The 24,364-nt window shown below is 31.5% G+C and overlaps 2 protein-coding genes and 1 non-coding gene across 3 annotated transcripts; all 3 read left to right on the plus strand.

The window, feature by feature from the left end:
• The first annotated feature begins 9,131 nt into the window (after nucleotides 1-9,131).
• Nucleotides 9,132-11,121, plus strand: LOC124935748 (soluble inorganic pyrophosphatase 1-like). Its single transcript, XM_047476169.1, has 9 exons — nucleotides 9,132-9,292; nucleotides 9,359-9,567; nucleotides 9,651-9,679; nucleotides 9,775-9,840; nucleotides 9,929-10,036; nucleotides 10,107-10,172; nucleotides 10,243-10,363; nucleotides 10,454-10,535; nucleotides 10,733-11,121. The coding sequence occupies exons 2-9, from the start codon at nucleotides 9,369-9,371 to the stop codon at nucleotides 10,773-10,775; spliced, it is 714 nt and encodes a 237-aa protein (XP_047332125.1). The 5' UTR covers nucleotides 9,132-9,292; nucleotides 9,359-9,368; the 3' UTR covers nucleotides 10,776-11,121.
• A 938-nt stretch (nucleotides 11,122-12,059) lies between these two features.
• Nucleotides 12,060-12,137, plus strand: LOC124937141. Its single transcript, XR_007099252.1, has one exon. It is a non-coding gene; the product is annotated as a small nucleolar RNA R160 (small nucleolar RNA).
• A 9,382-nt stretch (nucleotides 12,138-21,519) lies between these two features.
• On the plus strand, nucleotides 21,520-21,926 carry LOC124936202 (histone H2B.9-like). The gene has a single exon (XM_047476682.1). It carries the CDS (start codon nucleotides 21,520-21,522, stop codon nucleotides 21,904-21,906), a length of 387 nt encoding a protein of 128 aa, XP_047332638.1. The 3' UTR covers nucleotides 21,907-21,926.
• The last annotated feature ends 2,438 nt before the right edge of the window (nucleotides 21,927-24,364 follow it).

Below are 24,364 nucleotides of genomic sequence, written 5' to 3' on the forward strand. Positions count from 1 at the left end.
CCCACTACTAGATAGGTGTTGGAAAAGATTCAGTTCTTCGATATTGATTATCCTAGAAAAGGGGAAGGGTACATTGATGATTGATGCTATTAGAGGTGAAGCAGATATCCACATGTAAATATTTTTCTTTCCTGGAATGAGTAATTTTTTTCCTCTTGAAGCATCATGTTAATGATTTAGATACTGGCCAACAAAGTTTCCACTCCATCAGACAATTGCTTTTATGATCATATGACTGCCAGTTTTCCTTTACATGATTAGCAAGTATGATTCAGAACTCCATTAGAATTATATGCATGTATTTCCATTATCTTTGGTCTGGTCCATCCAAATCCTGAAAAGTTTGATCATTAATGAAATGGTCATTGGTGGATTCCACTTCTCTTTGACAAGAGATTGTGCTGTGATGGGAATATATTCCTGAATATATCAAATATTCACTTGAATCTTGAATGTTCATTATTTTATTTAATTGTGGCTGAATATTTTATTCTTGCTTAACTGTATTTTAATCATTGTTTGATTTAAGTTTACTGGCTAATGAACTGCAATAAATTAATCTTATTGGTGGATTTTGCACCTTTTATGGATCTTCTGCTGAGTCCCTTTTCCGTACAAATAGGTTCCTTAAAATAATATTTAGTTAGGTAGTTGTGTTATATTTATTGTACTCCCTCCATAGACTTTATTCTCCAATGCCAGATGCATCAATTCTTTTGGTATGAACATACCATGTTAAACAGCCTGTTTGATGATAGTACAATTTTCAATCCGGACCTTGAACCCTCTTAGCACGCCATCACTCTTTTTCCTCCTAGATGTCCTTGTGGCCATCGTGGAGGTCTCGAATCATCGACCCGAATTCTAGTCTGATTCGATTTGGTTTTGTTCAGAGGATTGATTCCCCAGCTAAGGAGGGTGTCACACCTCTTTTGTTCCTAGTTGTGTTGTTGGTTTTGTTTCCTTCTTTTGGAAATTTGCTTTAGGGATGGTATAGTGCAAATCATCGAGACTACGGTTTAGAGTTCTAGGGAGTATGGATTGTTACTATTCAGTTCAACTGGGTCCAATCATTCACATTTGCATAATCTTCTTGTTTGAATGATTTCTCTGTGCCTGTTTGATTATTCAGCTCATTCTCCACGAATAAGTTGAATCAAACATACTTAGGAAAAAAAATTTCTCTGTACCACCAAATCGATTAGCGAATGAAATTTTATTTAGCGACACTGCAGATCTAATCGCGAATATGTTGAAGTATATCAAACGTACATAAACGATTAGCGAGTAAGCAGAACCAAACTAACCCAGTACTATTAGCATTATGAATGGCTGATTGTCTCTTGGTCCTAAGGCCCATGATTTCTAATACTAAATGGTTGGTTTGCAAGTCCATGTTTGGGAAATTGATTCTATTCATAGTCACTTTTTAACATGTTTTGGTTGTTATTCATTGTCAGGGTTATCATATAGTTTGTGGTTCTTCTCCTTGTTCTATTGAGTTGTGTAATTATAGAAGAGATATATCCAAAAAAAAAAAACAAGTTGCACACTTTATAAAAAGTTAAGAGTATTATTGTTATTATTATGTTAGTAAAGTAGTATACATGGGATAATGGAATAGCAGCTATTCTCTACTGTTCAAAAAGTAAATATGGTTAAATTTATTATTTATTAGTATTGTATATATTTCCCTAGCTCTTCTTTAAAGTGAATTGAGAAAAAGATTTCTTTAAGAAGATTAATCATTGAGGTAAGCACACACTTTAATTAAGCTAAGCTGGTCAACAATTTAAAAGATGGAAGACCTCTCTTTTTAGATTCCAACATATATGTACACTTATTTTATAAAATAAAAAAAAATGTATGGATACTTTTACTATTTATGTATGATCAACTTGTCTTGTAATTGAAGAACCTTTTTTTCAAGCTTTTTCATGCCGACCTAAGTTAAGGTGGTTTGGATTATTCATGGGTTCTTTTTTTTAAACCATAATTTATTATATGGAGAAAAGTTAACACGAACTCCTACAATTATATGTTATAACTTCCTACTTCAACCTATGACGTTTTGAATGAGAATCAAAATATTTGATTTTATGTCGGACTTTTTTTTTTTTTTACTTTAGTGGGTTTCATTGGGCATCCTTTTAGATATAGTTATTTGTAATGTGTCTACTTCTCATTTCCATGATTTGTTTTAGTCTTGTAAGATAGCCATGACAAAGTGGTTTGTTTTGTTGGTCATTTTTTTTAATGAAGGATGCTAGTATAGTATAACCCATACTTATGACATCTACATTAACTTAATGTATTCTAAGTGAGAATAGAATCCGTGACTTTTAATCTCTTAGGAATCGTTCATGCCACTTGAGTTACCTTAGTAGGTTTTTTAGTAGGTTTGTTGGTCATGTTTAATGAAAAACCAATGTTTCAATTTAGCAAGGTGGTTTGACTTCTAGTTCGGATTCAATTGTTTTTTTTTCAATCTAGTTTAGACATGTTTAACATCTAATAATACTGAATAATTTCTTGTTCAAGTTGTGTGGGTGTCATTAAGATGATCACATTAGTAGTTTACTATCTATCTAAAGTATCATCATGTTTAATTTTTATTGAAATTACTTGAACTAAAATGAACTTTAATGACTAAAGAAAATTGAAACAAGAGATACCAATCAACCATGAATCCTCCTTCCATTAGTTATGACATGAATGCTTAATTATTCTATCTATCTCATTATGGCTAAAAAGATCATAAGCACTCAACTTTGTGGTTGCCAATTTCTTACTTAAGTGGATGCTTTTGTGTCAATTTTTTTTTCCAATTATCTATTAATGCTTGATTATTGAAGGGTGTTACATATAGATAAAATCAAAATTATCGATTTCACATATTATTTTCTAATAGACTATTTAACTCGGAACAATTTCTATCGTCTAGTTGTAGTGCCGACCTCTTTGAGAATTTTATAGATCATTAACATTTTCTTTTTATTCATGCCTAGATTTTTTATTTGTTGGTTTACACTGTTTTGTTCTTGTCCTTCTTGATTAGTTGAAATTTTTATATAATTATCCAACTTGTTACAGAAGTGGTGGTAAATAATAAATGTGATTATTTAAAGTGAAAATATATGAATTTGTTTCTCAATTAAAATGTATATCTCAATCGTTAAGTCATTTAATTTGTCAAAAGCATAGTAATATTTCATACATTTTTTTAAAATTTTAAAGAATTTTTTTTTTTATCATTGTGGTGGTGACATGAGCAATTTATTGATGTAAATTTTGAGTTTGCACTTTCCACTTTTGATTTTCTTATATGTTCAAATTTATACTCAAAACCAAAAGACTAAAATGATGTCTAGATACAATACCTTGGTGAATTAGAATAGGTGAAAATGACTTCATTTTGATATTTTGCATTAATTCATTTTAATAGTGCCTTATTGTGTCACGTTTGTTAAACTTATCTTCTTATCAAAAAAATGCGGCGAAAGAAAGCATTTTAAATCGAAAGATACCATGAAAACTACAAGAAAGTGATTTATACTAGGGCAATCCAAATTTCAAAAGCAAGATAAAAATTGTCCACTTTAGTCTAAAGACAATGCCTTCTTTTTCAATAAGGTTACCATATTGAGTCAAATTGAATGGAATACTCAAAGTCTTGTATTTGTTTTGGAAATGATAGAACTTTTTATTATTACGGGGTCAAATTAAATAATTTTATTTTTAATTTAGTAAGTTAGCACAACCTTCACATTAATGACCCACACTTTAAGTAAGAATCAAAACTCGTGAACTTTTTATCTCTTAGACACTATCCTAGTGTGCAATGGATTTCGAAACAAGCCGATTAAGCCCGAAGATCACAGCTAAATAGTGAAACCCGTAAAAAAAATTAAATAAATCAATTCAAGTTAATCTGATGTTTTGTGATAATTATTATTTGTTAGCTCATGCCACTTTAGGTTCAGAAAACAAGTGAAACAGATAGTTAAATTGAATACATCAAACATCTAAATATAAACACCAATTTGAGCACATGATCATCTATCCATTTTGAAACTGGAGCTTGATTTTCTAATGAACTTAATTTATATAGCTTTTAGTCTAAATTAAATTAGTTTAAGTTAACCACAATGTAGAATGTATGATTATAATATTCAAAATATTAATATTTTGTCGTTTTTATGTGAATAATTTATTTATTTTAAATGAATAATTTCATTCAATAGATAAAGTTTGATACTTAAATTTGTCATTTTCCCTAGAATATGTCGACAAACAAATCATTTAAATTCTTGTTTCTACTTTCTTGTGCAAAGTTAAAGTAGTAAAAATTTGTGGCTATTGTCCAATAGACACAATTGGAGGAATGACTAGATGTTTATATCTGAAATTTGTTTTTATTTATTATTTTTCTTGTAACCAGTGTTCATTTCAAATTGCAATTACATCTCAATTAATTATAATCTAAATTTGAATAAGACCAAATTGTCCCAAGTAAAAAGAATGGACAATATATGATTGCCAACACTACTTCAGAAAAATGACCAATTAACTATAATAATCACTAGATGATACTGTTATTCAGAAGAAATAAAAACAACAGTTACATTGCATATCCGATTGGGGCGGAGTTTTTCGTTTTGATTGGGATCGAAGAAAACCCGAAAGACGTTGACCGGGGTTGAGATGTCTATTGCTTGCATAACCGACTGATTGCCATCTATTTGCATCGACTGAACTTTAGATCAATTAAAATTATGATGCATAGTATTTGTGGTTAGAAATGAAAGTTATTTGAAAATTAATATTTGTTCACATTCACCGCTATAATTAATTTTAAAAATTCAAAAGTAAAGATGAAATTTTATTTTGATATAAAATGTGATTAACTATAATAATCACTGGATGATATTGTTATTTAGAAGGAAAAAAACATTAGTTACATTGCATATCCGATTGGGGCGGAGTTTTCGGTTTTGATTGGGATCGAAGAAAACCCGAAAGACGTTGACCGGGGTTGAGATGTCTATCGCTTGCATAACCGACTGATTGCCATCTATTTGCCTCGACTGAACTTTAGATCAATTAAAATTATGATGCATAGTATTTGTGGTTAGAAATGAAAGCTATTTGAAAATTAATATTTGTTCACATTCACCGTTATAATTAATTTTAAAAATTCAAAAGTAAAGATGAAATTTTATTTTGATATAAAATGTGATTGAATAAATAAAAATGGGAATTTTTAATAGCTGTTAAATCAAACTACATAAAATAAAATATCTATATATCTATATATAAATATATAATCAACATTTTTTAATAAACATGAATATTTTTTGTTCATGACAAAATAAAAACAAATAAACTCTCTAGAAGATTAGCAAACAAAACAAGTCAATCAAATTGAGTTTTGTGTGGTAAATATGTTTTATATCAGATTTAGTTGGTTAAGTTGACTGATTAATACCAAATTAAATAAAATAAATGAAATCACTATTCTTTTGTAATGTTTTAATGATATATTTAAATTAGTTTGAATGTATATAAAATTTTATTTTAAATGTGAGCTGTTTGAGTAATTTAAAAATATATATATAATGAAATATTTTTGAAAATAAAAATAGATAAATAGTCAATTTTAAAAAACAATAAAATTTATTTAAATGTTTTAGTTGAAAATTTAATTAATAAACAAAAATATAAAATAGAGAATTATTCAAATAATTCAGATCCCAATCATATTAGAATGGTAGGTTTTATATTTATAAGAATGGTGGCTGAATTGAAAGTAAACAGAAAATTCAACTAAAATTTAAACGATATGACCGTTAGCAATTCCATCCCCATCCTTGTATGGAACCCACTAATTAATAATCTATTGAAAAATATTAATGTTAATTTTTTGTTGGGTGAATGAATTTTATTATCCAAAGCCTATCACATTATTTAAATTGTTAGTATGAAAAATTAAATTTGAGAATTTTGATCATTTGAATTTTGTTCTATGAGTATTAATAAATCAGAATATTTGAGGCTATTAATGTTATTTTAAAATGTTAGTATTATTTTAAGAATTAAATTAGATTTATATTCATTACTATTGTTTTTAATTTTATAATTATAACTTGACTTATTATTTAATTGAATATATTAAGAACTTATTTAAAATAGATAGGTTTAATAACGTATATTTATAATCACTTATTACTGCATACTTACCTAAAATAGATTAACAATAATAAGTTAAAATATTAAGCTTATTTTAAAAGTAAAAAAAATTTAAAAAATTATTCAATTTTTTTTTGTAAAAAAATCATTTTATTTTTCAAAAGTTAATAAAAGTAGGAAAATCCATCTACAACACACATGAATAAAAATATAAATAAAATAAATTTAATTAAAAAAAATAATAATATGTATTTAATATTTAAATTTTTAATAAATCACGAATATTATATTAAAATAAAAAATAGAACACTCTAATTTCACATTTTATTCATTTCGATAAAATAATTTATCTTTTTTTTAGATAACGGTTAGAACAGTTTCATTAAAATCCCTAAAAGTGAGTGTGTCAGAAAGCAAATGTAGACAAAACCTAACTATGATTAAGAATGACAAATAAAAGACCCTAAAAAAACTGATTAGTAACATTCATACATTCTAAAAAACAGAGATTAAAAACAGAAAATACTACATTCAAACATAACCATCCCAACTTGGCATTTTTGCATGTCATCTGTTTTCATTGAGATGCCTTCTTCCTATTCCCCTTCCTCTAACGATGAAAGTAGATTGTATTGAAGAGGATGATGAGTATTGTTGTTTCTCATTTTGAATTCTCTCTTTGTACGAGATCGTTTTGATTTGATAGAAAAAATTGTTTATAAGAATTTCAGGGCTTTTACCTTTGTTACTTCAACTTGAATTTCTGTGTTCTTGTCTTCTTTATCTCCGACTTCAGCTTCAGACTCCACATTGGTTTTAAAATCTTTTTTATCGGCTTTAGAATTCTTTATTTCAGCTTTGAAATTTTGGGTATCTTCCTCTTGAGTTTACTCAACAACAATTTGAGGTTCATCTTCATTTTCATCCTGATCCTTTGCATTATAAAAAATTTTCTTTTCCTCTTCACATTGATTCCCTTTACTTTCTTTCTTTCACTGTTTTCTTTTTTCCCATAATCCTTCTTACTTTCTTCTACAACAGTTTGATCTTTAAGTTTAGCCTCCTCTGTATCATTCTTTTTCTTTTTCTGGTTTTTGACTTTTCTGGTTTTTACTTTTCTTCTTTAGCTTTATCACATTTATTGTGCAGGAACGTGTTACAAAAAGTACACCTCTTTGGTTTTCATTCATAAGAGATCTCCATGACATTGTGTTTTCCTTTCCTGTCAACAACTGTTATTTTTATTGGTAGAACAATCCTAGGATGCACTTCAATGCCAATTCTAGCAAATGACAAGTGCTCTCCTCCTTTAGTATTGAGTCTATATATAAAATAACATATCTAATCATATATTTTTTCCGAATGAACCTCTCATCTCGTGACCTTACACTTTCACTTTGGTTAATCAAATATTTGATTAATATTTTTTAATATTTAGCATTGTGATCTCAAATTTTGATCAATCAAATATATGATTCATTTTTTAACCACTTTCAATTGATATCGGCCTATTATTTTTCGACAAACCACATTTCAATCACACTTTGTTAAAGAGTTATACTTGTTTTGTTAGATTGCAAATTCGAAACATACATATAACATTTTTAATTTTATTTTTAATCGTTTTAAATTTATGGGCGGGTCAATCCAAAATTCGATTCAAGTATCCATTTACTCTCACATATATATCCAAATTAACCACAACTCTCGACCCGGCAATTCAGACACTTTAAAATTAAACATCATTATATAATTATATATATATATATATAATTATAAATATATATATATATATTTATATATATATATATATATTAGTTAGTTAAAAAGTTGAACATATAAAATGTATCGCGTTCATCAAATTTGGTGTTGAATTTAAAATATAAAGTTTTATTAGCCTAGTCGGTTAAATGTTTGTAGTTGTTTTTGTTAGGTTGTAAGTTCAAAATATACATATAACATTATTAATTTTATTTTTAACCGTTTTAAATTTATGGGCAGGTCAACCTACCATTCGACCCAAATATCCATTTAATATCACATATATATTCAAATTAACAACAACTATCGACCCGACAATCCAAATAATTTAAAATTAAGCATCATTAAAAAAAATAATGTAAGATATAAATGAGAGTAATTTAACTACGCAACCAATATAAAATCTTTATACACGTGCGACTACAAGGCCATCAAACATTATTTACTTCAATTTTTTAAAAATAGATACATGTATATTAAAAATGAAAAAAATTGTTTAAACATAACAATAAAAAATGATATGAAAAGGAAAAATTAAAATTAATGCAATATATAAATGATAGTCGTTTAAATTTAACGAAAAAAATATAAAAACATGGGTGACTACAATGCCACCAAACATTATCCAAGGATTTAAAACAACTCCCGAAATTGGAACCTTATTGGAATTAATTAAGATTTTAATTTTTTTTTTATTTCAAATCTCAGCATTTAAAATTTTTTATTGTTAAAACGATGTTTTATCTTAACGGTTTCAAACCCGTTAACTTATTAATTACGTGACATTTATAAATAAATAAAAGTTTGTGTCAGTAATTTAATTATCGAATTAAAAATTTTGACTATCAAATTTCATAGAATTAATAGTTAAATTAGTGATATAAATATTTTATTTATTTATAATATTACCGGAAATTATATAGTTTGAAAAGAAAATTTTTAATTATGAGAGTCTCAATTATGCTTCTAATAAATTGACTTAAATTGTTTGACTAGTAGACACAATATTATTATTATCATATAATTTCAAAGTAATTAATCACTGGCGGTTATCCAAATCCGGTGCCCACCTAAAGGATTATGATCGGTCGGAGTGAACTGTGTGTATTAAAATGGTACACCAAGAATGACAGCTCTGTTTCTAATATTCTATCCTATCAGAATCTTCCATTTCTCTACAGTAGTAATAGAAAAGACACTGTTTTTTCCATTGAAATAAGAAAAGAAAAAAACCCATAGAGCGGGAATTCTTCTCATATGAACGAGAACAAACCCTAATTTGGGTTCTACATCTCACTAAATCGTTGCTTACTGTACCCACTTCCTCTCTGAGATCAAACAGGTATGTATGTCTCTTCAACTTCAGTTTCATCCCTTGATCCATTCTTACTGTTTACTATTTTGCCAGTTTGGACAACATGGTTCCACCAATTGATACTCAAGAAAACACTTCATCAATTGATTCTCCAGAAAAAGTTTCATCATCAACTCTGATTCCAGAAAAAACAACAAATGCCCACAAATCTATATTTCCCCATCAACCTCTAAACGAAAGGATACTTTCATCACTGTCTAGGAAATCTGTTGCTGCTCATCCCTGGCATGATCTTGAAATAGGTTTACAATTTTGTTGTTTGAAGATGAGTTTTTTATACTATGGGTTTTCTTTGTTGAATCATATACTTGACCTTAAAATGCAGGACCTGGTGCTCCCATGATTTTCAACTGTGTAAGTATATGCTTTTTGTAACATAACATTTGATCGAGTATTCATCACTTTTGAAATCCACCCTTAAACTGTTGGCTTTGATGTAATGATTACAGGTGGTAGAAATTAGTAGGGGCAGCAAGGTGAAATATGAACTTGACAAAAAAACTGGAATGATTAAGGTAAAATGAAAAAGAAGATTCGGTCATATTTGTTAATGATGTAATCACCATTCACCAAACCATTATAGCTGACTAAAACTAAATGCAGGTTGATCGTATATTATACTCATCTGTTGTTTACCCACATAATTACGGTTTCATACCTCGTACCCTTTGTGAGGATAATGATCCCATGGATGTGTTGGTGATTATGCAGGTAACCGCTTATTTTGCAGATCCTTTCTTTACAATGTCGTATTTTGTTAAGGTTATTTTTAAATCCACAGGAACCGGTTCTTCCTGGTTGCTTTGTCAGGGCCAAAGCTATAGGACTCATGCCAATGATTGATCAGGTATGTTTTGGTAGATTGTTGGATATAGTGATAACTGATAAGTCATTTACATTTTACTTATTGGATGTAGGGTGAAAAAGATGATAAAATAATTGCTGTTTGTGCTGATGATCCTGAATATCGTCACTACAGTGATATCAAAGACCTGCCTCCACATAGGTTGGCTGAGATTCGTCGCTTCTTTGAGGAGTGTATCCTTCTAAAAGATATATATATAATTTTGTATTATTGTTCTAGACTAAAGGAAGGATTTACATATTGTTTCCTTAACAAGTATATAGACAAGAAAAATGAGAACAAGGAAGTAGCTGTTGATGACTTTCTGCCTGCATCGAAGGCGTTTGAAGCAATTCAGTACTCCATGTAAGCAATGAATTTGTCTTTTTTTCTCTTCTTTGAAGCCTTGTGGAAACGGGTGAAATAGAAGAAGTAATTGATGACATTAAACAAGGTCATTCATAGTCTGACATGTTTTGGTGAACTGGTTTAGATTATAATTTGAAGCATGAATTATGTGTGATGATGATTAAAAGATTGTATTGTCGTTCTAATTTGTAAAGGGATCTGTATGCTGACTACATTGTGGAGAGCTTGAGGCGCTAATCAGACTGAAAGAAAGAAAGAAAGAAAGAAAGACAGACAGACAAACATGTCTTTGATGTTGATGGATTCTTCTTCTTATCCATTGTTATGTTATAAGCATTTTTCTGTATGGATGGAATTGGTCACTACTCTTGGCCACTAGCTTTTATTATGATGATACATATATTGGCAACTGTTGGTTTACCAAATTCTATAGTGTGATGATTTGCATATTTTGAGTGATTTTCAAAGTGCTCAAATCTTATTTTAATTTTGTTTTTCAGTGTTAGAAGCTAACATGACTTACGTAACATTATTTCTACTTTATCTTAAAATATTCTAAGTGAGAATGCTATGTTTGGTCTTTCAATAACCATGTTTGTTACTTAAGTTTTCTTCATTTGGTTTATTGATTGGTCTTATTTTTGTAAATATAACTTCTTTTCTTTATTATTGTGTTCATGGATTTTGCTGAAAATTTAGCTCTTTTGCTGAAAATTTATTAATTCGATGAGTGGTGAAAAAGCGGTTAAAATTTCAAGTTTACTTTTAAAATCTTACGATTTTATGTATAGTTAACGAGTCTGATTTTACCTAAACACTTAAATAAGTTAAGTCTTACCGATTAAAATTTTCGATAATAAGATTTTACGATTTAACACATTTATAAATAATTTCGATCTTACGATTTTATACTATTTTACATTAAAATAAATAAATTTATATTTATAAATTAAGAAAAAAACTATTATTTATTCAAATAAATTAATTAATATAACATAAATATAATTTTTATTTATTTTTTAATTAATTTTATATATAATTTTTTTAACTAGGTATAAAATAATTAATTATATATATAAATAATATTTTTTAAATTAATCTTTTATTATTTAAAGTAAACATACAATTTTTACCATGTTCTGTTCGTGGTTGATATCTTATCCAAATTAAAACAAAGACTAATTATAGTAGTTATTTTAAGGCTTGGCTTAGACAACTAATCCTTTTGACCTAAAAGACAATAAGATTGGGCCTTAGAAAGCCCATAATCAATTACACAAATTTCACTATTTTTCACCCCTATTTCTTCTCTCCCTCAAAACCCTAAGCCCTAACCAGCTATCACTTATAAAACAGAGGGAGAGAGGGAGGATGAGTTGAATTTCCCTTTTACCATTTGTAAAGATATCTATTTTCTTTCTTCTTTCTCCATTGTAGGTGTAAAGCTTCAAGTTTTTATGATTTTTCTAACCCTATTCATTCTATATTTTTCTTGGAACATCTATTCTATATTATAAGCAGAGATAAATGATGAGGATTACAAATCTGAATTATTATGTTGATTCTAACTGAATTAGCCTTCAAAGTTCTCTGATTTCTTTGCTTATACTTATTATTTAACAGACCCATCTTCTATCTGTTTAGTATAATGGATCATGAATCAATCTTTAAGTTCTATATTTTTTTTTATGATTTTATCTCTCTTTTTCTTAGATTTATTTTTTATTTACAATTTTTATGAAATGAAGATCAAAGTTGACGAGTTGAAACAAGTAAAAATAAGGTTTTTTTTGGTATCCTTGTTTATTTTGATGTGAGATTACCTAATTACATTTTTATGGGGAAATTGGACGAAATGACCCTACAAATAAGGGAAATTGCCTCCGTGGTCACCAGATAATTGAAATTGATCTGGTGACCACTTAATTTTTTTTGGACGAAATTACCCTTTTCGCGTAATGCGAAGGGACTTCGCGTTTCGCGAAGTGAGACGCTGTGAAAAGTCCAGAATACCCTTACTATATAATAAAATCCGGCCATCTTTTTTTCATTTCTTTTCTTCCCTTCTCTTTCTTCCCTTCCGCTTTTCTCCTCCTTCTCTCTAATCTCGCCGGCGACGGAGTTCAACGGCGGCACTCAATGAGCTCCACGACGAGCACAAGCACTGTAACAATTGGTAAGTTTATGTATTTCAAGTTTATTGTTGTTCATTTATGCATTTTCGAATCACCGTGTTGTTTAGGGTTTCATCTGATGATACTTCCCGTTTCGCTAAGTACTTCCCGTTTCGCTAAGTACTTCTCGTTTCGCTAAGTACTTCTCGTTTCGCTAAGTACTTCCCGTTTCGTTAAGTACTTCCCGTTTCGCGAAGGTTTCCATTTCACAGTATTAATTATCCCGTTTCCAATTTTTCTTGCAGCCGAAGTTTTCGTTTTCTATAATGGAGAGTGGAAAGTTGATGCTAATGGAATATGGTTTTTTGATGCCTCTTCAATCAAAACATTGGATTTACCCCAAAGTACTCGTTATGCTGAATTAATTGATAAACTCCATGAAAGACTTCAAGTGCAGAAATCTACGTATGATTTAGTGCTGCAAGTGAAGTATGATATTCCGAATATCACAAATCCTAAACCCGTTTTTATTGAAGATGATGAGGATCTGAACATATATTTATCACGCTTGATTTTGGGTCGAACTGTGTCACCATTGTGTGTGTCTGTAGTAGAGAAGTCACAATTTACTAAAGAAAAGATACCACTACTTACCTACCCAACTCAAGAAAGTATTCTCCCACAATTTACTCAGAAAATTGTACCAGAAGCTTTACCCTCGGAGGTCTTTGTTGAAAGTAATGAAGCCGGAGATAACTCTTTGCCTCACATCCCACTTACTCAGGACTTGCATGCATCGATACCTACACCACATAGTGCGAGAAGAGCATCAACGGGTACACCTACTAGTGCAAGAAGATCATCATTGGGTACACCATGTAGTGCAAGAAGATCATCATTTGGTACACCATCGACAGACATATCACCGACAGACATATCACCGACAGACCCCTCATTTGCGTTGGCGTTAACTACTGAAACTGTATTGGAAGTCGGTGCCTTGTTTGAAAATAAAAAAGAACTACAACTGATGCTATATAAATATGCGATGGCTAATCATTTTGAATTCAAGGTGGAGAAGTCAAGAAAACATCTTTGGTATGTGAAATGTTTGGATGAGAAATGCAAGTGGAGATTGCGTGCCGTGAAAGGTAAATTATCTGAGATGTTTGAGATCCGGAAATTCGACCAACAACACTCATGCTCAGTTCTATCGAGGCTAGAGAAAAAAATGCAAACACCAGCATGGGTTATTGGGCAGTGCGTGAAGAGTAAGTATATGGACCATCACCATAATCACTTGCCTAAGAAAATAATTGAAGACATGCAGACAACTTATGGGGTAAATTTGACTTATAATAAGGCTTGGAGGGCTAGGGAAATGGCATTAGTGGCGGTGCGAGGAACGGTTGAGGATTCATATGAAAAATTACCCTCATACCTATACATGTTGGAGAAGCATAATCCTGGTACCATAACAGACATCCAAACAGACGAGGTCGGGCACTTCAAGTATATGTTCATGTCCCTAGGCCTCTCTATTAGGGGTTTCAAAGCATTTTGTCGTCCCGTATTGTGTGTTGATGCCAGTTTTCTTAAGCACAAGGTGGGAGGTCAACTATTGGTGGCTATTGCATTAGATGCTAATGAACAATTATATCCTGTCGCATTCGGAGTTGTTGATTCAGAGAATAATAACTCTTGGACTTATTTTATGCAAAAATTGAGAGAAGCAATTGGATTAGTTGATGATCTCGTCTTCGTATCCGATAGACACCCAAGCATCGCCAATGCCTTATGTGCTGTTTTTCCAGAAGCATACCACGGTGCGTGCACATATCACATAAAGATGAATATCAACGCGAAATTCAAAACTGATAATTGTCATATGGAGTTTGATATGGCTTCTCGTGCGTACACCGTCCACGAATTCAATCGTTTTTTTGACAAGATAAGGGTTAAAGATAATAGGATTGCTGCCTATTTGGAAGAAATTGGATTTCAAAAATGGAGTAGAGCATTTTTCCCCGGTAAGCGATACAATCAACTAACAAGCAATTATGCTGAGAGTTTTAATAGTCAGAGCAGGGAAGCCAGAAAGTACCCCATTTCCTCAATGGCCGAGTATTTAAGATTGACAATACAAGGTTGGTTTAATGAGAGAAGAGAAAGAGCGTCCAACCACCGAGAAGTGTTATCTCCAACATATGAAAAGTGGTTACGTGAGGGATTCGAGAAGGCTAGATTCTATACAGTATCATCGCTTAACCGATTCGAGTTTTATGTGCATGACAATGAGTCTCATTTTAAAGTCAATTTGAAAGACATGAACTGCACTTGTAGGGTATTTGAAGTTTCTGGTCTTCCTTGTACTCATGCATTGGCTGCTGCCCGTCACCGCAATTTGGTTTGTTATGACTTTTGTTCAAGGTATTATTCAGCTCACATGTTCAATCTATTTAACCAATTGTTTAATCGTTTTATTTTCCATTCTTACAGATATTACACAACTGAATCTTGGATGAATGCATATGCGGAGACATGTTACCCTGCTGGTGATGAAGACGATTGGGATATTCCCGAAATGATCAAGGAACGCGTATGTCTAAAACCACCTGTCAAGGTTAAGAAAGGGCGCCCACAAACAAAGCGTAGGTCATCTCAAGGTGAGGTACGTAAGGCTCCGAGACGATGCAGCTCATGTGGTGGACTAGGACATAATAGGGCCACATGCAAAGCAGTCATGCCTGCTCCATCTACTGCAAAAGCATCATCATCTAAGCATCATGACTCTTCTTCTCAACATCACGAGCCATCATCTCAACAATATGAGCCTTTAGATTGATTGGGATAAGTTGTATAAGTGTTTTGGATAAGTTGTATTATGTACTCGGATAAGTTGTACTCGGATAAGTTGTACTCGGATAAGTTGTACTCGGATAAGTTGTACTCGGATAAGTTGTAATCGGATAAGTTGTAATCGGATAAGTTGTAATCTGTATGTTGTATCTAGTTTATCTGTGTACTGAAGGAGTACTTAACGAAGCGTTAAGCGCTTCGTTAAGTAAAACTTGGTTTCAGTGAGTTTAAGTTAGTTACTTGGTACATTGATTTATATGTTCAATTCTTTGGTATGTAAATATCAGACTACCAACCAACCAGACTACATTAAAACTACAAATATTTTAATAACTTATGTTGAAGTTCTACCCAAAAAGTAATACAAGTTCAGAATACATAAGCACAAGTCAAGTTCTATCCAAAAATCAATAAACGATTACAATACAAACTAAGGTTCTGCAATTTGATGAAATAACCGGACCGCCATCTTTTGTCGAAAAAACTCCATTTCATTGGAAGTCACCTTCTCTACACCTAAACCAGCAGTCAAGTATTCCATGTGCATAAGCATAAATACACCACAATCCCCACTTTCTGCTGCTCTAGGGACTTCCCCATTTTTGGCGACTGCATTTTTGACTGGGTGTGGCAATCTTTTATATGTCAGTTTCTGGAAATTGAAATTAGGATACCGTCGTAGCTCAGCATCACTGGCTCCCATTGCATATATTCGTGGAAACATCTCACACAAAGGTCTCATGTATGGATCGAGATTCCTATAAATACTCGAGTCGCAGTCATAAACGTCAATGTGATTATCTTGTACACGAACGACGCACAGTACCCAATGCTTGTTGCCAATGTTCAAAGGCACGTAAATATCGTCTACTAGTGGCCATTCTGGCATATGTCTATGAGGCGCTCCCCAGAAGTACTAAGAAAATACGTCTGCTATTGGAAATTTTTCAGGATCTTTTTTATAGTTCGGGTACTCTCGCCTCATCATATCTGTTAATAAGCAATCCCCTATTGATACTTTACAATGTTTATATGTCTTGGAATATTGCTCAATCCTTTTGCGCAACAAGTGGCAGACTGCGTCGATTTCCTACAAAATGGGGGAAAAGGCAGCATATATCAAAAACCTTATTCATAAGTTAAAGAATTAATATGAAATGCAAGACTTACAGGATCTTTAAGCCATGTGCACTTTGTTAGAACTCTAACAAACAACTTCTTTCGTGCTTCGCAAGTAAACACAGTCTTTGTCTCATCATTGGTAGCTTCATCTTTCAACCAATTCTGTAATTGAAGCAACAACTCATCATCAAATTTTTGAAGGGGATTGATAGTTAATGGATCATTCGTCTTTGGCTGTTTTGACAAAGAAGGGTTGGTGTAGTCTTCATCTTTCTTCTGCTTCCTCACTCTTTTTTTTGGGAACTACTCCTTTAGGTGGAGTGTTGTATAATTGGAAATCATCATCATCGTTCTCATCATTCCCATCCCTCGAATCCTTCCCATCCTTCCCATCGTTCTCATCCTTCCCATCCGTGGAATCCTTCTCAACCTTGACTTTCTTCTCAACCTTCCCAACCTTGAGTTTAACCTTCCCAACCTTGGCTTTCTTCTCATCCTTCTCAACCTTCTCAACCTTGACCTTATCCTTCTTTTTCTCAATTATTTCTTGCATCATATCGGAGAGCAACATCTCCCCACCATCCACCTTCACATCAGTCTGAATCTCCCCACCATCCACCTTCAAATTAGTCTGAATCTCCCCAACATCCACCTTTACATCATTCTCAATCTCCCCACCATCCACCTTTACATCATTCTCAATCTCACCACCATCCACCTTCACATCAGTCTCAATCTCCCCACCATCCACCTTCACATCAGTCTCAATCTCCCCACCATCCACCTTCACATTATTCTCAGTCTCGTCCACCTTCACCACACTATCCTCCGCCTTCCTATCCTGCAAAAATAGAATAACAGTGTGGTCAACGTTTACTTCCCGAAACATTAGACTTCGCTAATCAAAACTTACCTCAGTTTTATCCTCCACCTTCACACTCTCCTCCTCCACCTTCCCATCCTTCATCTCCATCTCATTCGTCATCATCTCCTCCACCTTCCCATCCTGCAAAAAGAAAACAACAGTGTGGTCAGCGTTTACTTCCCGAAACAACATTTGACTTCACTAAGTAAAACTTACCTCAGTTATATCCTCCACCTTCTCACTCTCCTCCTCCACCTTCCCATCTTTCATCTCCATGTCATTCGTCTTCATCTCCTCCACATTCCCTTCCTGCAAAAATAAAACAACAGTGTGGTCAGGTAAGAACAACAAAAGATAAATACTTAACGCTCCGCTAAGTACTTAGCGAAGCGTTAAGTACTTAACGAAGCGTTAAGTACTTAACGAAGCGTTAAGTACTTAGCGAAGCGATAAGTACTTAACGAAGCGATAAGTACTTAGCGAAGCGTTAAGTACTTAACGAAGCGTTAAGTACTTAACGAAGCGTTAAGTACTTATCGCTTCGTTAAGTACTTAACGAAGCGATAAGTATCTTCATCTTACCTCAATCTTGGCCTTCTTTTCCAATTTGCTCTTCTTCTTCTTCTTCTTCCTCTCCTCCTCCATACTATCTAATTTGACAATTAACGTGGCCATCCTTTGGTTGGATTTGGCTAATAACTGTTCGCACATACTAACAACCAACTTTTTCATATAAGCCTTGTGATTTGTTTGAGTTTCTTCGTAAGCTGTTTTCATCTCTTTGAGCTCCTCCTTCACCTCTTTGATGAGCTCCTCCTTCAGCGCTTTTACCTCCTCTTTCAGCTCTTCACATTTACATCCAACAGAAGATGTTGGAGGTAATCCAGGAGTAGTAGCGGATGGGGGGCTAGGAATGTTGGCAGGACTAGATTCATAAGCAAGCTTCCTCTTCAGGTTTACTGCTTCTTTGAGATTAAGCGCAGCCTTTCTCTTCCGGGTGTTTGGTTTGGAAGTAGGTTCTTCATGTTCATCCTCAGGTTCACTTCCCTCCTCTTCATCATCATAATCCTCCTTCACTAACTTCCCTTCTGTAAATCCCTCAAAAAATTCATCAGTTGACTCATCTATTTGTTCAAAGTCCTCACCACTGTATAACCTCTTCTCCATGGAGGACTCTTCCATCTCAGTCAGATCCGTTGTCTCCAGGGCAGACTTTATCTCGATCAAGGTGTTTTTCCTGTTGGAATGATAGACTAACAACCTTGGGCGTAGAGGATCATTAAGCTCATTCTTTCTAGCAAATTTAGGAACAAAACCTTTGATGACCTCGTATGTCCACACTTGAAATGCCAGTGCAAACCCATAAATGTTATAAGCAAAAGGAGCATAAGGATCAGTACTCTTCTTCTTCTTCTTATAATATTTGTGACTGAGATGTCTCATGTTCTTGTTCAAACCCTTGAGGGTGGCTCTAAAGGTCACCTTCCCCCAAGGAAATCGGAGGAAACTTTCCTCGTCTTCGACCATGTGGAGGATTTTGGCAAATACCACCCTCCTTGGGTCAAATGAAAATAGGTACTGGCAAATCAAGCATACCAGCCCCATCTTCCAGGCATCTTCCTTATCTCTACATTTCAAAAAAGCAGTCTCCAAGTCTTGCATTACTACACTCGTCTTCCCTTTAAAATATTTTACCAACAGAGGTGGACAACCTCGGCATTCTTCTTCGTTCACCTCAGGAAACCTTCCGAAGTTTAGGCCCGTCACCAAGGCGTACTCTTTCATACCAAACACAAGTTCTTGCCCATTGATATTGAAAGTAATCTCCTTGGAGGTTGAGGTTACCCTCCTAAGCAACATGTGATGTACAATAGTTCCTGAGAACTGCAACACTAGCGCAGAGACTATATATCGGAATTGGGTATTGTACACCTTCTCCACAAGATCCATTTCCTCAAACTTCATAACAATCTTCTTCAGGCAGAGGGCGCTTTTCCAAGAAATCCGTCCAGGGAAATCAGGAACGGTGGTTTCTGTCATCTACAAAAGGAACAACAACAAAAATGTAAGATCATATACATAGACCACATCAAACGTTAAGTACTTAACGCTTCGCTAAGTACTTAACGAAGCGTTAAGTAATTCGCGAATCATAAACCAGAAACAATAACCAACAACCAGAAACAAACATGCAAATATAATGCAATAATCAATAACCAGAAACAAACATTAAACGCTAAACCTAACCAAATGAACTGAAACAGCCAAAACCCTAAAACTAAACATGCAAATATGAAAACCCATAACCAAAAAAAGACATGCAACAACCAAAATAAAACTAACCTGAGATTTATGGGGAATGAATGATAGAGAGGGAGGACACGAGGGGGACGGGAAGATCGGCCTTGTCAATGTCTTCTTCAGTGAGACGGTTGTAGAGAGAGAGGAATCGAGAGGATAGAAGATGGAAAATGGAAGAAATGAATGTCCAAATGTTTTATTTTTTAAAATATATGGTACGACGCGTGCATATACGCGCGCCTCTTCGTCTTCCTACGCGCGCGTGTAGAAGCGTTAAGTACTTAACGCTTTAAGCACTTAACGAAGCGTTAAGTACTTAACGAAGCGTTAAGTACTTAACGAAGCGTTAAGTACTTAACGCTTCGCTAAGTGCTTAACGCTTCGTTAAGTACTTAACGCTTCGTTAAGTACTTAACGCTTCGTTAAGTACTTAACGCTTCGTTAAGTAACTAGCAGAAACGATATCATCTGCAAATATCATCACAGCCAAAAGAACAATCAATAAGATGAACCAATATGAACTAATAAACCAATATGAACAAATATGAATATATATGAACAAATATAACCCAATATGAACAAATATGATTCAATATGAACCAATATCACCAAAAAGAACATATTTAGGGTTAGGGTTTCATTAAGAAATACAAATAAGAACATAAATCTGTTATATAAACATAGATTCGGGGATTAGGTTTCTTATCTTGTAGATTTCATTCATAGTAGTCGCCGTCGCCGGAGTTTACGCCGTCGGCGACAAACTCAGGAGGAAAGAAAGCATGAGAGAGAAAGAAAATGAGAGAAATGAAAAAATTTGAGTATATATATCAATACCGTTTCACTTCGCGAAACGCGGAGTCCCTTCGCGTTACGCGAAAAGGGTAAAATCGTCAAAAAAAAAATAAGTGGTTATCAGATCAAAAATTATTAAACATTACCACGGATGCAAATAGGCCTATTTGTAGGGTCATTTCATCCAATTTCCCATTTTTATGGGTTTAATAACAATTAAAATACAATAATTCAAATATTTATATATTTTTTTTTTTATATTTTGTGACTGTGTTTTCTCTTTTCACTTCCACATAAAGTCAACAATTTTTATACTTATTGAGTGAAATATCAATTTTATAAAATAAAATTGAATAAAGGTTTTAAATTTGTTATTAAATCAAAATTTTATTTTTTAATACTATATGAAATTTTATCTTAAAGCTATGTGAGGTTGAATATAATAAATTGTGTAGAAATATTGTATACATTAAATAATTCAGTCTGAAATTTGATATTAAAATAAAATAATTATTTATTGCTTACAAAAAAAAATATGTTTATTCTTAAAGATAAGAATGTAATATAGATTATAAAATTGTTATTTTATTTATTTTAAGTAAATAGTAATGTTATTAAATTTTTTAATATATATTTATAATTAAAGTATAGATTTCATACTATTATTTTAACTAAATTAATATCTAATAATATAAATAAATAAACAAAAAATTTAAATTATTTTTTTCTAAACCTAATAAGTCATTTTAATTTGAGCTAAAAATATAAGTAACAACTACAAACAAAATCTCAGCCGTTGAAAACTAGATTATCCAACGGAGGAAAACTCAGTTATTCTTTTGTATATAAACAACCAGCCCTAAGAAATCATTCTTCATTTATTTACAATCGTAAACCATTCGTAATCAAAACACCATAGATCACGATGGCACCAAAGGCTGAGAAGAAACCGGCGACGTCGCCGGAGAAAGTACCGTCGACGATCGCTAAAGAAGGAGTCGTAGAGAAGAAGAAGAAGAAGAAGACGAAGAAAAGTAGCGAAACGTACAAAATATACATATTCAAGGTTTTAAAGCAAGTTCATCCTGATATCGGGATCTCAGGTAAGGCGATGGGGATTATGAACAGTTTTATCAACGATATATTCGAGAAACTTGCTCAGGAATCATCTCGTCTTGCTCGTTACAATAAAAAACCGACGATTACATCTCGTGAGATCCAGACCGCTGTTCGCCTCGTTTTGCCTGGTGAATTGGCGAAACATGCTGTTTCTGAAGGTACGAAAGCGGTTACGAAATTCACTAGCTCGTAATTTAATATGTTAGATACATTCGTAGATTAATAAAATTGATTTTGATTGTTTTCCTGCAAAGATATAATATGATTTGCATCGATTTTTGCCTTGATTATTTCCTTATTTGAGATCAATAGTTTGATCATGAAGAGAAGTTTAATGAAATAGAATCATTGATGAAATTGTATAGGTCATGAATGTTGTTGATCATCTGGCTGAAAAAAATGTCTTACTTCATTGAAAAACTTAGGATCAAATAAAATACAAATCAAATCAAGCTTCCCTATAACTATAATGAGATGTAAGGTTTATGAGTATAACAACATTTAATAGGGCAATAAACCATAGTGCATAACCAAAAAAGCAAACTATGCAAAACCTAAAGCCACATAAAATTAAACTTACGTCCAAATCTTGATCCGACCATTAAAAATGTAGAAGAATGAGTTACTAACATCTCGACAAAATGGCTCTATTAAATACTAGAGCTATTAGGGATATAACATAACCATTTAAAAAAAAATATATATGTATAATGATGCTTAATTTTTAAAGTGTCCGAATTATCAGGTCGAGAACTATGATTAATTTAGATATATATGTGAGAGTAAATGAATATTTGAGTCGGATTGTGGGTTGACACGCTCATAAATTTAAAACGGTTAAAAATAAAATTAAAAATGTTATAGGTATATTTCGAATTTGCAACATAACAAAATAAGTACAATCTTTTAACCAACTATGTTAGAGTTGGGCATTGTGTATAAAAGTTCGTATTCGATTCGGGCAAGTCGTGTTAGACTCTTAATTGTATCGTGTTGTGTCATGTCTCAATCTTATCCGCGTCGTATCGTGTCTTAACCCACTCAAAATATTATGATTCACGGACTTTTTCATGTCGTGTTATTTGTGTCTACGTGCTAACTTGTATTTAAATTTATGTTTCGTGTTATTCCGATTAGATTTTGTTATCGTGTCAACACAATCTTTTCTTAACACACTCATGTTAATTAATTATTTATATATATATTATATTATATTATTAGTAAAAATTATAAAATATGATTATTAATTTATTTTAGTTTAGAAAATTTAAATTTATTTAATAAGTTTAATTTATTAATTTATTTAATATGTAAAATGGGTAAACATAAATTTTAACGTATAGTCAAATCATTAATTATTTAAAATGTATTTTAAAACATACAAATAATTATTCATTCAAATAAAATTAGTTAAATTTGTTGTTATAAAGTTATTAATTTATTTTAAAAATATATATTAAGTTAGTTAAATATAATAAATATAAAATTTTATAATTTTTAAAATATTAGATAAGAATTTATACTTAATTATTTAATTAGATATATGATATTTATTATTATTATATATAGTTAAAAGTAATTGAGATTTTGTACTATAAAATAATTTTTTTTTAAAAAAATATTTTATTAACTTTTAAAATTTAAGAGTGTTTTAAGATTTTTGAAGATGATTTAGTGATATATAAATATTAATCCATTATTACTGTTAGGAGTGGATAATATTTCATGGAAAAATTATTAGAATGCATATATTATTAAATTTTTATTTAATATATTAAAATTATTTTGAGATTTTTTAAGTTAAAATATATTTTACTATTGTATTTTTTTGAATTAATATTAATTTTATAAATTAGATTTTTATTTAATTAATAAAATTAATTTAATCTTTTTATTTTATAAATTATTATTTTTTATTAGATAAAGTTTTTTTATTAACTTGTAAAATTTTGGTGTGATTTAAGATTTTTAAATGACATGATGATAAACAATTAAATATGTGATCAATTACAAGGAGATTGGGAGAGATGTGGTAATTTAATAATGTTAATGTAAAGGTGGATAGTTTAGTAAGAAAATGAGAAAAAAAAGTAAGAAAGGTGAGTAGAAATTATAAATATATTATTATATTATTATATTATTAAAATTAAAATTATTATCATATATTTTTTATTTAATGTAGTAATAATAATTGAAATTATAAATAATTAAAATATTAATAAAATAATATCGTAGAGAATTATTAATAGACTCACAATTTTATTCATATAATTTATTTATTTATATTTATATTTATATTTTATTTTGATTTATATTATTTAAGTTAATATTTTTACGTATTTTAGTATGTTTAATTTTAATTATAAATATTCTATTTAAATAAGCTATTAATGGAATAAAAATATAATAAGTTTAGAGAAGGTTAATGTGAGTAGCTTAGGTCATATGACTAATTGTGTTTATGTCGTTTTGTGTGTATATTTATTCTCGTGTCGTGTCTATACTCGTGTTGTGTCCGTGTCGAGTCGTAACCGTATTACGATCGTATAAACTCTTAATTGTGTCGTGTTCGTATCTTCTCGTGCTTATATCGTGTCAACCCAAGACCCGAGTGAGATATTATCGTATCGTATCGTTCCGTACAAATATCG

Source organism: Impatiens glandulifera, chromosome 4 (genome assembly GCF_907164915.1).
Source record: "Impatiens glandulifera chromosome 4, dImpGla2.1, whole genome shotgun sequence".
Taxonomy (NCBI): domain Eukaryota; kingdom Viridiplantae; phylum Streptophyta; class Magnoliopsida; order Ericales; family Balsaminaceae; genus Impatiens; species Impatiens glandulifera.

Coding starts and splice junctions, on each gene's coding strand:
- LOC124936202 (XM_047476682.1), top strand. CDS start 21,520: ATGGCACCAAAGGCTGAGAAGAAACCGGCGACGTCGCCGGAGAAAGTA.
- LOC124935748 (XM_047476169.1), top strand. CDS start 9,369: ATGGTTCCACCAATTGATACTCAAGAAAACACTTCATCAATTGATTCT. Junction 10,173..10,242: donor TCATGCCAATGATTGATCAG/GTATGTTTTGGT, acceptor TATTGGATGTAG/GGTGAAAAAGATGATAAAAT. Junction 10,536..10,732: donor GAAGCAATTCAGTACTCCAT/GTAAGCAATGAA, acceptor TAATTTGTAAAG/GGATCTGTATGCTGACTACA.